The 16,139-nt window shown below is 34.6% G+C and overlaps 1 protein-coding gene across 1 annotated transcript in view; it reads right to left on the minus strand.

The window, feature by feature from the left end:
* CEP192 (centrosomal protein 192) overlaps window positions 1-16,139 on the minus strand; it is a gene marked incomplete at its 5' end in the record, with an annotated part of 111,523 nt that overhangs the window by 59,052 nt on the left and 36,332 nt on the right. The window contains 6 exons of the mRNA XM_084252672.1: window positions 6,166-6,292; window positions 6,378-7,194; window positions 9,129-9,259; window positions 10,170-10,296; window positions 12,902-13,111; window positions 13,643-13,707. Coding sequence (XP_084108798.1) covers window positions 6,166-6,292; window positions 6,378-7,194; window positions 9,129-9,259; window positions 10,170-10,296; window positions 12,902-13,111; window positions 13,643-13,707 — 1,477 coding nt within the window. The remainder of the gene's footprint in view (window positions 1-6,165; window positions 6,293-6,377; window positions 7,195-9,128; window positions 9,260-10,169; window positions 10,297-12,901; window positions 13,112-13,642; window positions 13,708-16,139) is intronic.

The following is a 16,139-nucleotide window of genomic DNA, read 5'->3' on the forward strand; positions in this document are numbered from 1 at the left end:
CAACAAAACAATGTCACTATTGAACTAATGAATATTCTGACCAACATCTCAATATGAATACAGCTATGTGTCCCTTAAATACATTCTGTTAAGCGACTGTGTTGCTTTGTGAATAACAGATTGTATGTACACAAGCCCAGATGGTGTTGCACACTGCGCATCTAGGCTATAGATAGTGACCACTATGGTATATTTGTTCTGTAACTGACCAAAACAGTTACATAGTAGAAGACTCTACCCCCCCCCCAAAAAAAAAGAAAAAAGAAAGGAACATCAAGCCCATTTTACCACAATAAAAAGTACCAAGAGGAATTAAAAAAAAAAAAGATTATAAACAAGTCCACAAAGGCAGGAAGAAAATGCATAGCTGATACTACAGAAAATCAGTGATCCTGAGGATAAACACTTAAACAGCTATCCTGCAATAGTGAATATAAAAAAAATTAGGAGAAAGAAAATATTCATACATGATCAAAGAAGGGAGTATCAGCTGTGGGAAAATGATATACTCAAACATAGGAAGTAATAAGAGAGGTAATAATCAAAGGGGAAATGTGAGTAATAATCCGAAGAAAATATAACCTTCCTCAGCTGAAGAAAGAATTGTATATGCAGAGGTTATCATAACCTAAGAAAACCAACGGATAGATGCTGACACATTCACTGGAATCTGATAATGGAAAATTGGAAGAAAGCAGTAATAGAAACATAAAATGGAGCCAGCAGTTCTTTCTGCCCACTTGTGTCTGTGCATCATCTTCTTTCTTTTTCCTAATAAACCTGTCCTTTTCAAATGTAAATAATAAATAAACTGGATCCATAAACTAGGCTTAAACGAAAGTGCATACTGAGCAACAGGAGGATGGATACACAGAATGTGTCATATTAGTGCAACGGAGTACTAGGCAGTAACCACCAGAATGAGCTACTGATACATGCAACAACAGGAATGACTCTCAAAAACTTGTTAAAGGGAAGAAGCTAGACACACAAAAAATGTAATGTGTAATTTCATTCACATGAAATGGAAAAGACAAATCTGAATTATAATGAAACCTATCAGAGAGTAGGTATCAGGGTGGGGATGGGGTAAGAGAAGAATTGATTGGAAAGAGACAGGAGTTTTCAATGGTGTGATGAAAATATTCTATATATTTCAGGAGGTGGTATTTATATAGGTGTATGATTAAAACTCACTGCATGAAAACCCAAAGATCTGTGTATTTTATTATATACATTGATTATGCTAACACTACAATGAAATCCTAACACTGGGATTGGCCAAACCGGACAGTAAACTAGCATGCTAAACTGTGCCCCTAAAGGATTCACAAATTACTTTATACACCAGATACAGACACCAGATACAGATCAAGAGAACTCAAAAGCTATTTGCTGTGGTGACTATGGCAGCAAAACACACAGGCTAAGCAACATCACTCTATTTTCATCTTCCCCAGCAAATTTTAGTTTTGAGTTCACTTAACCACTAATAAATTGGCCTTTACTCAGTAAATCCTGTTGTTTGTTCCAGGCTGAAAGGAGAAAAGTAAAGTGTTTGGTTAGTTTATGCATGTAGATAAAGCTTACCAATTTCATGGTCACCTAATAAAAGTAAACACCTGCCAAGTTCATGAGAAAAGGTGTATTTTCTTAGAAGCACAAGAAAAAACAGGCGTGGTCAACAGTGAAGCTATCTAGTCAAGCACTGTGTCTGCAGTCAAGGGCAGTGTGAAGGAGAAAATCATAATGATGTGTTCTTTATAAAGTACTTAAGAGTTTTTATTAAATGTCACATACAATTTAAAAAACCACAACCAAATAAAACAAGATGAAATTTGAGAGTATATAGAAGGAAAAAGATAATAACAGAAAACACTAAGGAATCTAGAGGTCAGAGGTGTAAAATATAAACAAGATGAAACAGAAATTAACAAAGGTAGATCACTGGAGTGATGGGAAAGTTCCATCCATATCTTTGCGAAGGTGGTTACACAAATTCACACACATCTGTGATAAAATGACACTAATTTCTACTTATGTTGTGCCCATGACAAGTTCCTCGTCATTACATTGTGCTATAAGGAGGTAATCACTAGGGGAAACTAGATGATGGGAACATGGGATTGTCTGAAACTATCTCAAAGTAAAAGGTACTTAAAGAATGGTTTAGAGGAAATAAACATAAAAGTCAAGGAAAATAGATTCCACATATACACCTGCAGAGCTCCTGAAAACAGTATAGGGATGGAACAGTACAAACATTTTAACAAGTAATCCCAAAAAAATGTTGGTTAAATAACAAAATCTTGTATCACATATCGAAAGGGAATACCTTTGTGACAGGGTTAAGGAACCGTGAAGAGACATCACAGACAAATAAATTTACTAGACATGAAGATAAAGCATCTTTGGCATAAGCTTACAAAAAGATCAAGTCAATTCTGAAGCAAAGAGATTTAGGGAACCCTGCAGTTGCCATTCTGTATTCTATAGACAATAAAACAATCCTACCAGAAAGTGTGAAGCAAAGAATTAAATACAGTCACATCATTCTTTAATTACAAAACTTACAGATTAACTTCTAAACATAAAAGAACCCAGGGCCCTTAGTCCTTTAGTAATTTCTCTACACAAATTACTTCAGTCAACCTTGAGAAGAAATACCTGATGCCAAGAACTGGATATATTGAGCTGTAGAATAAAAACTAAAAAATTGCAAGTAAAAAAGTATAGATGTGTCGATGAAATAACAACTAAAAAAAAAAGCAGGATGGGGAAAAAAGTAACATGGAGAATATGCTCAATAAATTTTCTCACTGTAACAGATGATATTATGGGTAGAGTTGTAATCCTCAAAAGGTTCATTGAATTCCTAACTTCCAGTGCCTCAGAATATAATCTTATTTGAAATGGAGACACTGTAGATGTGATTTAGATGAGGTCACTGTGGTAAACTGGCCCCTTAATCCAATGTGAATGGATTAATAATGAAATTACTATTATAAGAGAAGGGATATTTGAACGCAGACATAGATGGAAGTGAGTCATGTTAATACAGAGGCAGAGATCAGAATGATGCCTCTACAAGCCAATGAATGCTTGGAATACCAGAGGCTGGAAGAGATAACAAAGGACCCTCCCCTAATGCTTCAGAGAGAACATGGCCCTGGATCTATAACCGACAGAATTATGAGACAATAAATTTCTGTTGTTTTAAGCCATCAAGATTATGGTACTTTGTTATGGCAGTCACAGGAAATTACTACAATTGAGAATCAAAACACATCATTTAAAAGCTGGCAAAACAAGTATCAGAAGTACAAATACATTTTTAACAATATTTGATAATTTTAGAGAACTAGCTTTTGTCATAAGTATATAATATCATCCTTTTTATACTTGATATAGGATCCTTTGTGTATTCATTTAGATAAAAACACTTAGATAAGTTTTAAACAAATACCAATGGGAAGAGGAAGGAGAAAAAAAATCACTGGATACAATCAATGATGAGAAATCACTACCAAGTGACATTCAAACTTGGTTGGGCTGGATGATTTCTAGGGTCCCTTACAATACAAAATTAACTGTTAAATAAGAAGTGAATGTTTATATGAAAAAGCATTTCAGGATGAGGCATCAATGAGGAGTCACTGAAATATGAAAGAACTAAGTTCTTCACTGATATTTAGCTATATATATAGCTTACACATACCATCTTAGATGACTATGCAAGACTACGATGGCAGCTTGGGAAACAGCAAATAACTTTGAAATCAAATATAATTTCAATTTATTTCAGAATGTTGAATTTTTTTATTAATTTCCTTTTTCAGTAAATATTCTCTTTGTTAAAATCTTTCAATAGACAAACAAGATTTTTCTTAAAGTCATAAAGAAAAATACTCATAAATTATAGCAAAAAAATACAAGTTAAAAAAACTTCTAAAACTAAGAACTAAGAACTTTAACTCCTATCACAAATAAAGGTTGTTTGTTTGCTCTTAATTCTCCCTAATACGCCAAGTACTCTTAGAGATTAAGATCAAAAAAAAAAAGGACTAAAAATCCTTGAGAAAAATAGGAAACAAGCTAGTATTTTAGAAAAGCAAAAACAAATATAAAGGAAAAGAGGTTCATCAATACTGAAAAAATAGGAACTAGAGCTATACTGAAACAGTTCTTTCACAAATAAAGGTTGTTTGTTTGCTCTTAATTCTCCCTAATACGTCAAGTACTCTTAGAGATTAAGACCAAAAAAAAAAAAAGACTAAAAATCCTTGAGAAAAATAGGAAACAAGCTAGTATTTTAGAAAAGTAAAAACAAATATAAAGGAAAAGAGGTTCATCAATACTGAAAAAATAGGAACTAGAGCTATACTGAAACAGTTCTTTCACCTCTATGATTGCTGACAATCAAAAAGTTTGATAAATATTACATTGTTAAGACTAAGAAAAGAGGCCCTCTCCTAAGGTACTGATGGAAAATTAAATTAGTACAACCTCTAAGAAAGGGTCATACTAATTTAAATGTGAACATGAATGACACACTCTTTGACAATTTCTTTTTCAGGAATTTATCATATATATATATATATAATATATTTGCATGGATCCCAAATGATAAGAAAACAGATGCAGCTCTCATAGCTAACTCTTCAGAGCAAACATAAACACATAAAGGAGTCTATATTGAGTATAAAAAGGGGTGACAAAAGAATATATATTCATATTGGCTTATACATGCACAAAGAAACTCTAGAAGAAAATCTAAGAAACCAGTAATAGTAGCTCCCTGGTGAGGGAATTAGAGAACTAGGTGGACAAAGAATAGCAAAGGAGATACAGACACAGACACACACAACTATACTTAAAAATACACATGTGTACATATGACAAAGCAATAAATTTATATTGTTCAAAAATTACACATACACACATAATCTCTATACATGTATATAATTTTTGAACAATGTTAACTATGGCCACTTAAAAAATTCAACTTTAAAACATTCTAATAACTTAAAAGTTAATTTAGTATTAAATTCTAGTATTAAAAATGCAAACTAAGGCCTCCCTGGTGGCACAAGGGATTATGCACAGCACCATGAGGCTATCCACTGCCACCGCAGCACGAGTTCAATCCCCGGCCAGGGAGATACCCACATGGCACAGCAGACCTCTCCTGTCTCACCCACTGCTCCCCTCAGCAGTGTAAAGTAGATCTGCCTGTTCTGTTGCCCACTCTGTCTCTGGTGAATCATCTCACCAACCCCCAACACACACCTCTAGTCTACACCCCAGGTCTTAAATGCATAAATAAATAAAAATAAATCTTTAAAAAGATGCAAATTAATACTGTAAGGTAGAAAAAATATCCAAAATTCTAAGTTATTTAAAATGCTGGTAAGAAAACAGGGAGACAGACACATTCATCATACATCTATGGTAGCAGTGCAAGTCTTCTAGAAAATAACTTGCAAATAGAGAGCCTTAAAATTTTATTTCTGGGCCTCCCCTGGTAGCGCAGCGGTTGAGGGCTGGGCTGCGAAGCTGCCCGCAGCCTCTGCAGCGCCGGTTCGATACCCGGCCGCTGGCGAGGATCCCACATGGAGCGCAGACCTCTCCTGCTGCACCCGCTGCTCCCCTCAGCAGTGTATTTCGTCGGTCTGCCTCTTCTGTTCCCCGCTCTGGCTCTGAATTCAGTCACCCTCCCGCGCTTCTGACTGTACCCAGTGCTTGTATAAATAAATAAAATAAATAAATCTTTAAAAAAAAAATTGTATTTCTGACTTTGTGATTTCACTTCTAGATATCCATCCTAGGAAATTAACCAAAGCACAGAAAAAAAATTTGTGAGCAAAGCTATTCAGTTCAATACACTAAAATGAAAAAATTAAGCATTCAGCAGCAGTATCACATTTATTAAGTAACATTACTAATTTTCCTTTAAATAGAGTATTATGCTCTGTAGAAAAAAGCAAAATGTAAAAATTTGTACAGAAAAAGAGCTTGAAAAAAATTTGTAAAATATTTGCAATGATTAACTTTGAGAGATGAACCAGTAGATAATTTTCTTCTTTATAATTTTTTCAATTTTCCTATACTGAACTAAGTAATTTCACTGTTAAAGAAAAAACGAAATAGGTAATAAGCACTTACCCTGACAAACCTGTTCCAGAAATTTCACTCGGGGAAGAATGACTGAGTGGTGAAGTGGAGGGTCTGAAGCTATCCTGGTCATCCTCTGAGCCATGTCCAGCATTTTCAGGAGAGGGATTTTTCAAATCTATCAGAAAGGTGTATTTCCCAATGAGAACAGAAAAAAAAAACTGCATAATTTTATAAATATGCTCAATTCCTTTGATACTTACCAACAATTTTAGGTGAGATTATGGAATGTTTTTCAAAAGTCACATGTTTTTCACTGTTGCTTGTTTTACAAACAGACTCATTTTCCCTCTGAATTTCTCTATTATTTTGTATTTCTTCACATTCTTCTAACAGCCAAAGGGATGCTATTCTGGGGTTTCTTACTAACGGATAACTATTAGATGTTGGAGTAGATACTGAAGTATCTTTTTCACTGTCACCAATATCTGGTAATTTGTTGTCAACAGAGTATGTCTTTACATCAACTACTGTACTCTCACTCTCTCTCATATTTGCCAGAATTGAATTTGAAAAGTTCACTGTTCTAAGTGATTTGTGGTTTGCTCTCTCTCCACTTCCACCATAAAAAACAGCTGCTAGGTTTTCTTGTGGTTGCCTTCCAGTTATATTAGTAGCACCTATGTCCACTGTATGGATGTATTGTGTAGTATGTTCATTTGGCAAAGATAAATCCCAAAGATCAGAAGTACCAGCTCTTGAAAAATTTTCCACTCCACCTTCATATCTACTAACTTCTGTTTTTTTAAGGTATTTCTCCACATCAAATACATTGGATCCATTATGTTTTTCTAAATTATTAGGTGATACATGAGATATACTGGAACAATCTTTTTGCTTATCAGGTTCCTGAAAAGTCTTCTCTCTGGTTTTATTTGAAAGTGTCTTGATCATGGCAGCAAGTTGTAAAGGATCAGTACTCACTGATGCATTTGCAATGGCTGAAGCAATGGTGCTTATCCTAAGTACAGAATCACTATCATTAGCTAGCTTCCCTTTGCTGTTCACAAAGAAAATGTCCTAGAAAGGAAAAAATTTACATCAGCTAAGTTTATGTCAGTCTCATGGATATGTACATATCTTTACAAGTACTATACAAGATTTAATAGGAGCAAGAATTTATGGTTTATCAGTTAAATATCCTATTGAAAAAAAAAGACTGCTTTCATCAATTTTAATTCTGGTGTACTGGATATTTACAAGATCTGATTAACAACTGTTAAAAAAAAGTCTTCAAGAGTTATTAAAGAGACAAAAAGTCCAAAATACTGAGATTAAGAAGCTATTGAGCCACTGTAACTCCACATTTAATTCTTGATGTCATTCAATTTCTAGGATTTTTCATAAGACAAAAACAGAATCCATGCATAAAAAACTGAAATGAAACCGACAGTAAAGAAGCATAAAACTAAAGTTAAAAATGCAAATTATGTCTTCTGCCTCCAGTTAATAACAAGGTAATGCAAATCAACCTTTTACAAAGAGAAATTAGAACTGGACAGCATATCCAAAAATATCTCAAGGAAGGCACTAGAGAGCTAAAAAAAAGCAGTGAAAATCGATGGGATCAAAACCCAAGATAAGAAAAAATCATAGAGAGGTGAGCCATAATTGGATATGCTTTTCCTAGAGGGTTCTGCTCCTTTGAGAAGAGCAGATAAGGACTTCAAGATGAACCTGATCAAAGCTGTTCTAGTGGGATTGTAAGGACATAAAAACCAAGTTCAGAGTGCACCAATGATGACGGAGAGGAGGTGGCCATGGCAAACATCCATGCTTTAGGATGAGACCACAAAGGGATATACTTTAGGAGTAAAGGTAAATCATAATTATTATGGTGCTCAAAAGGACTACAGCTCAATCATCTCAATTCCAGTAACTGGAGTAAAGTGATCTAAAGTTGCTAGTGTTCCTCATTCCTGGTCAGAAGCAAATATAAATCCTGTCTGGAAGATATCATCTCCTATGGTTGCAAATAGTATCAATAACCGTTCCCTGTAAAAATACACGCCTCAATCAATAACTGACATGTTTCACATGTCAAAATCACAATAAAACAGACCAAAAGGGGACAATGGAGTTACCAGAATAAGTATATTAAAAATCACATATTTCTGTTTAGTCACAACACAGAGATAATGAAAGTAAGAAACACAACATTAAAGTAGCATTTTAGCAAATTAGGAAGAAATCTAATAAAATCTAATAAAAAAATTGTTTTTCTCTTTTGTCTTAATTTTCATGGATTAGAAGATTCATGTTCTGTAGATTAAGTTCAATTAAAAGCCATCCAACAGGGTTGTTGCAAGAATAGTCAACAAACTATTAATGAGAAATAAGAGGGGAGGGCTTACTATACGAGACATCAAGACTTGCTATAAATTACAATCTTTAGCAGTGCTGTATAGACAGAAGACAGACATGATTCCAAAACAGTAGAAAGAATATATCAACTGCAGAATAATCATAAAACAGAATACTACATGATCATCAAAATAAGCTTCTAGTATACTTAACATAGCTGCATCTAGCAAACATAAGTGAAAAAAATCAAAGAAAAAATATGCTGCGTGATTTCTTTCATATAGAAATGAAAAGACAGTGGAATCAATACATATTCAGGTTAGAAAGGAGGGAATAGCATTTTGGATGGACCAGAAAAATGGTTGCTGGGCTATTGGTAACACTTTCTCTTTTGACGTGGGGTGTACACTGGTCCATAAATTGTGACATGTCTACTGACTATTTTACAAACTCTTGTGTAATGTTTATTACACATGTTGGTAAAAGTTTCCAAAAATTTAACTGAACCTTAAAACTGAAGCCCGGTTGGGCCGGGGGGAAGGAGGCAGAGGATAACATATTATACAGTATATATTGTTTACACATAACCTTATCTTAATCACATACAAGAATCATGGTTTCGGCTTTATTTCATAATAGGCTTAAAATACCTCTGTTGTGCCTTTATCATTGGTTAATGTAACGTCATTTTCATTCATTTGGGAAATACTCTCCAGTTCTTCAGCCTGAAGTGTAACTGAGATTTCACTTAGCTGTGCCTCAGATTGTTCATTTACATTCCCTGTAGAAAATATACAATACTCAACTTACATCTATATGCTATCTCACAGAAATAATCTGTGGGACCCGAACCATTCAACCTGCTTATTTGCCAAGGAAAAGTCTTTGTATCCCCAGTATCAATCAGTCTCACAAAAATTGTTTAAATGTATAGTCACTAAGACAAAAGACCACACCATTGTTAATTTGACTCAACTCTGTAAAATCTAAATTTTGAAGATTGTACATTTTAATCTCTACTCTGAAAATATTGGCATTTAGTACTTTTTAGCTTTAAGCATTTCACACATACAGAAAAAAAAAAACACCTGAATTTAAAAACATGAACTTCTTTACTAGAAGTAAACTAGAACTTCTCTAATAGAAAATCAACTAACAATACAATACAATCTTTTTATCCTAACTCCCCTATTGGAAAACAGACCCTTAAATGAATGGAGCCTATCTTGTCCAGCTTTATATGATATATGGCACCAGGTACTGCACTAGCAAAAATCAGTTGTTAGATAATTATGTGTTGACTAAGAAAGTTTGATTGTAAGTATTTACCATGGATATTTATCATATTTAGTATATCATAGTCCAAATCTCAATACAGCTCTAAGTAAAACATGTCTACACTCATGAACCTCATAATGTACAATGTAGTAGGCCAAAGGTAATTCACCCATTTAAACAAATAATTTCATTTATTTTGTCTTTTGAAACAAAAGTATTTTGGTGATTTTTGGCTGATTTATTTTCACATTCAACGGAAAAGGCATTGTGAGTTACAAAAAAAATCAATCTATAACTGATATTGAAAAAATTCAAGTGAACATATTTTTACCCATAAAGAACAATCACAACCACTAATTTACAGGTTTAAAAAAAAAAAAGGTAACTTAAAAACTCCTCCATTCATCCATTACCTGAAAACAGATCATGGTTAAGATGAGCCATTTCCTTGTCCAAATTACTTTTGGATAAATCAGATTTTCTTATTAAAGCAATAGGTTCTCTCTTCTCTGGCGATTTAATAGAATAACCAAATGATGGCTACAAAACAAACATGGATTATTTAATTTTCAACTGCTATGAGCAATTTTAGACTGCTTTATCTAAATAATGGTAACTGGGCCTCCCTGGTGGTACAGCGGTTGAGCGCTGGGTTGCAAAGCTGCCCGCAGCCTCTGCAGCGCCAGTTCAATCACTGGCTGCCGGCGAGGGTCCCACAAGGCGCGCAGACCTCTCCTGCCGCCCGCTGCTCCCCTCAGCAGTGTACTTCGTCAGTCTGCCTGCTCTGCTCTCCTTTCTGACTCTGGTGAATTCTCTCACCCTCCTGCACTTCTGACTGTACCCAGTGCTTGTATAAATAAATAAATCTTTTAAAAAAAAGTTACTCTAAAAATAAATAAATAAATAAAGGTAACTGAGCTAAATGACTGCAATAAAGTAACTCAGTTCTTTTCCTTTAAATTATAAGAGGGGCCTCTCCTGGTGGCGCAGGCAGTTGAGCTCAGTGCTGTGCTGTCCACAGCCTCTGCAGCACTGGTTCGATCCGGGCCAGCCCAGTTCAATCCTGGCAAGCTGGCCGGTGAGGGTCCAATATGGCGCAACAGACCTCTCCTGTCTCGCCCGCTCATCCCCTCAGCAGTGTATTTTGTCAGTCTGCCTGTTTCTATTCCCTGCTCTGTCTCTGGTGAATCCTCTCACCCTCCAGTACATCTGGCCTGTACCCTGGTTCTTGTATAAATAAGTAAATAAATCTTAAAAAAAAAAAATTATAAGAGATGAACATTAGAAGTCCAGATAGACTATTACATTTCCTTACTGCTAATTATCTTCAATCATCAGAATAGTCAAGTTAGTTATCCTCACTAAGAAATCCAAAGTAAAACAAACCATTAATGACACTTCACTCCTTCAGTAACTATTATTGAGTATCTACCGGGTGTCAGATACTGTTAATTGTCAGTGACACATGAATGAGACAAAAGATAAAACTTTCTGCCATCCTGGAACTTATAGTATAAGGTATATAGTACAAGATCATTTCATTTTATAAAATAAATACACACTTGAAAATGTGTATTTTCTACAGTGTTACTACTGGCTTTCAAAGTTTTGGAAATGTTTATACGCAAACTTGCTAAAGGCCAGGGAATTCCACTTGCTTGTCTTCTAGAACTTTCACATGGTAGATCTAAAATATGAATATAATAAATATACTCAATTTTTGATTGAAATTCACCTGGGAATTTCTTCCCTTGACATATTAACTTGAATGCAATTAACAATTTATAGCTAATACTAAAACAGAAATTCTGAGTAACAGATCTAGTTTTCCTTGATCCAGGTCTTGTTCATCTGTCTAGTAAGGTATTCAGTAACTCTTTTGTCAGAATATTGAAAATTCAATTGGTCCAGAGAGAAAAATCTGCCTCTCTAAAGAATTTGTTTCATTGTTTAACTAGCTGCACAGACCAGAAACATAGTTCAGTTTTAAAATAAAGTTCTTCAAATCAATTGTGAATTCTAACGCTAGTTATTTTAAATTATACTTTGGTAAATGCAGTTTTAACAAATACTCCCTTTCACTAACTTTAACTTCCTATATAGAATTTATTAAGAAATCCTTTGACTCTACATCCAAAATAAATTTGAATCCTTAAATTTTTCTGTTTCTATACTATCATCCTAGTCCCTGACTTTCATCACATCTCCTCCTATTTATTATGTCTCTGCCTGCTTCTACTCCTCCTCTGCGCTTCACAGACCTCAACCCAGGCCCCTGACATAAGATGACATGCTGTTACAGCGGAAGGTCGACCTGGCCACAAGTCACTTTACTGCCTGCCTCCAAGGGGGACCTGGCAAGGATGTCATGATCTGGTCCTTGTCTACTTCTGCTATTAACCCATCCTACCCTTTGCCCCCAACTCCAAGCACAATAACTCTATCTGCCTGCTTTCTCTTCCTCTAACGTCATTCTAGGTCCCTACTTCAGGCTTTTATATATATAGCCTTACTCTGCTGGGTACACTCTTCTTCCAAATCTTTTGGTGGCTGCCCCCTTCTCATCATTTAAGGTTCCATTCAGTACACTCCCCCTTCAGATGTCACCCTGCCAAACAGTCGAAGCAGTTCCTTCTCACTTTTTCTTCATGTACTTATCACTATTATTTGCATTTTAAAAAATTATTTCATTTTATTAAACCAAAATACTCAAATTTCAAAACATGTTTTAGAAAACAGGTTAAAAAAAATCAATCTTCATATTCTTCCCATCAATCAATGATTTAACAATAGCAATTAACAGGTACTAAATACTACATACAAGGTTTGATGCTAAAAGCATTTTCTATGCAGTATCATATATAATTATTGCAAAACCCTATAAAGCAGCATTCCATTTTAAAATTGGAAAATTAAGACATGGACAAATTTTATCAAATAAACTGTTCCATGTCACAGAACTAGTTAAAAGGCTTAGACTGGATTCAGTATCTGAAAGATAAAACCAAAGCTTTTTCTCACTATTTATTCTTCATGACTCTCTTCAGTCTCTATTTTAAAGATACTAGTATTTTTTGTTGTACCATTGTAACACTCAAAGTACAATGGCTGGTGACTTTAATCACTGAGCACTTATTATACTTACTCTTTTCACACTGTAACTACCACCAAGACAACCAAGAGCTTCAGATCTTTGAGCAAAGAATTCTCCTAAAGATAGACGTAAATAACTGGCATCATCTTTGTCCAAATCTGAAGTGCTAAGTGATTTCCTCAACACATTGTAATTGACTGAAGTTCCCCAGGATGTATCCCCCAGTGCGACTGAAGTGTTCTGGGCATCTATATTTTCTTCCTAGGAAGAAAGTTATTGTTTCATTTTATTTCCTCAGCAAACCTTCTTTCTATTCTTCTAAGAGGCGAGAAATTAAAAAATTTAACTAAACAAATTTAAGAAAATTTTTAAAAATTGCACAGAAAATTTTGGACCATTTCAAACTTAAGGTAATGCAGTCCAGAAAAGAAATTCATTTTTGAATAACTGAGTTATTATACGTGTTGCTTTAACATAAAATCTATTCAAACACTGATTTTAATGCAAATCTTTAGAAAGAAGTACATCTTTAATAAAAACAGCATTATGTCAGTGTAAAATATTGTTAAAACTATTTGAAGCCTGTTTAGGCAATCTTTAATGAATTAAAGTTTTTCAGTATACCAATATTTTTCAATAATTCAGAATATAAAGGAAAAAGTAGAAATTACCAAAACATGAGAAAGTTGTTAATTCTACACTAACTATATATTCAGAAAGAAATATTTTGCCTACATTTAGATTTGTACAGGAAAAAATTGAAACTTAGGTTAATGTCAAAAAATTACAAACCTGCATAAATTGATGTTCTTTATTAAATTCTTCTTCATCTTGTGCAATTAACGCTAATGCTTCAGCTTAAAAAGGAATAAGTTTAAAAATAATTATACTAATAATTAAACGCTAGCATAGAAATATAACTTAGTTAGAAAATGATATTAAATAAAATTTTTAAAAAGGATGTGAGGCTTCCATCACATGACCAACACATCTGTACTAAGTATGTCAGTCTGTGGTGTTCAAACTTCTGACAAGGAACATTCTAGTGTGATTGAGTTTTTCATTTACAAACTTGCCCTAACTTATTAAAGGGTTTTTACACAATGTTAGCTTTTTATTTTTAAAAGATTGACATGAATTTTACCTTTTAAGAGTCTGGAACACCCAAGTTAAGTAACTCACACTAAATACCTGTGGAATTCTATATGGAACAAACAGAATATCAAGCCTCTCAGTAAACTCATCATGAAGATGTATCCTGAAGTGCCCAGCCATGCACTTATCCAGGATGGTCCCAGTTAAGTCTCATATCCCAGAAAACCCCATCACCTGGCTAGACTAGGATAAGTGGTCACCTAGTATCTTCCTTTCAAGTTCCTACCTAAGTATGTTAGTTCACATCACAAAATGAACAACATTCTACTCACATGCACCTGGATACCATCAGTCTCTAGGCCAAGGCCACAGAATAAAATGACTCAAAGATTAAGGGTAAATGAGCAAAGTGGGACAGGTGTGATACCAAAAGGGCTGGCTGGAGTGTGGCAAACTAGAAAACATAGAATTAAGAATTTTAGACATGTTGGCTAGTTAGCAGAAAAGTCTGCAGGATAGTCCTCAGACTATCTGTCTCCCATTATGACCCTTAAGCAGAATGGGGAAGAGTGGAAAGCAACCTAGGAGGAACAGTCCTCTTGGGGCAACCAAGAGAGACTCCTCGTGCTTATTAGTCCATGAGGGGCAATCATATCCAAACAGTCCTCCATCAACAACTTGAGACACAAAATGAGAGTGGATAAGAATATTTCCTGTTAGAAAAAGGAGAACACTGAAGTGAGCCTAGGAGTCTTACTTGTTAGTGCTGTTTCTTTACCTAATGGAGCAATAATTTTTTCACATAAACACATTCTCAATCTAGAGGACTATGAACGAGCATTAAGACAACCTTGAAACTTCCTAAGTCATATACAAAACTGTGTATTTCTCTGCCCAAAAATAGAGGACTGGATCAAGAAGATGTGGTATATATACACCATGGAATATTATTCAGCATTCAAAAAAGATAAACACATGCAATTTGCAGCAACATGGATGGAGCTGGAAGGGATCATGCTCAGCAAAATAAGCCAGAAAGAAAAAGAAAAATACCGGATGGTCTCACTCATAGCAGGAATCTAGAAAACTTACATAAGGGACCAGGAAAAAGAATAACTATAAGAAAGAAAATATCAAAATCAACAAACAACTATGAACCAGAGACATTCTATGGGGGGGGTGAGGGGTGGGGAAAGGAGGGATTGGGGTCAAAACAAGGGGGTTGTAATTGTATGGGGAATATAAAAATAAAATTTAAATTAAAAAAAAACCAAACTGTGTATTTCTCACTGTTTTCTGTGGAGATTCTCTATAGGATCCATGACTCAAGTTAAAAACCACTGCCCTAAAATGTAAATCTATCAACTAACTACATGGAACAGCCAAGAGAGGGGATGTAGGAAATAGTCCATAAAGTAACCCAAGAGGAAACAATTTACCTTGATGAGTATCACATGGTTTTTAAACCATTAGGTTGACAACTCCAAATACTACTATATTTGTATATACTTTTCCTCTGAACTTTAAGGGACTCTTCAGGTAAAGAAAACACTTTACAGTAATAATGTTACTTTGAATACTCATCAGAAATCAATCACAAATTATAAAAAAGCAGAACTTCATTTATTAAGAAGAAGCTATGTCAAATTAAAAACGATAGTTCTCTGAAATGTCACCTGAATGCTTTAATGGTTTAGTTTAAATCCTAGGCTATAAGTAGAGGCAATGTAATGCCTTATATATACGGAAGTATCAGAGAGGAAAAAAGGCAGAAATGGGAAGAGGAGCTCAGGTACATTTTTTGAATATAGTTTAAGTAGGTAAATTTTTATTAAAATGACTTTGACATATAATTATGACCTTGGCCCAATCTTCCCTATCTGAAGTATCTTCTCTTACATTTTCAGAATTCCCTTCCCCCTTTCTATAAAGACTCCTATTTCATTCATGCTTCCTGAACCCAATTTCCCCTTGATCTCATTCATTCTTTCTTTCCTTCCATCAAACTTTTAAATAGTTTTCCATATTCATTTTCTTCATTTCCTCACCACCCATGCTATATATACTTTCCAACCTGGTTGGCTTGTTTTCTAACCACAAGAAGAGTTTCGTTAAATTCCTTCATTATTTGTTTTGTTTTCCTTTAATAACAAGCCCCGTGTGGCTCAGAATCCAAAGGTATATGTATGTATAT

The sequence above is a fragment of the Talpa europaea genome (assembly GCF_964194135.1).
Source record: "Talpa europaea genome assembly, chromosome: 13".
Lineage (NCBI taxonomy): Eukaryota > Metazoa > Chordata > Mammalia > Eulipotyphla > Talpidae > Talpa > Talpa europaea.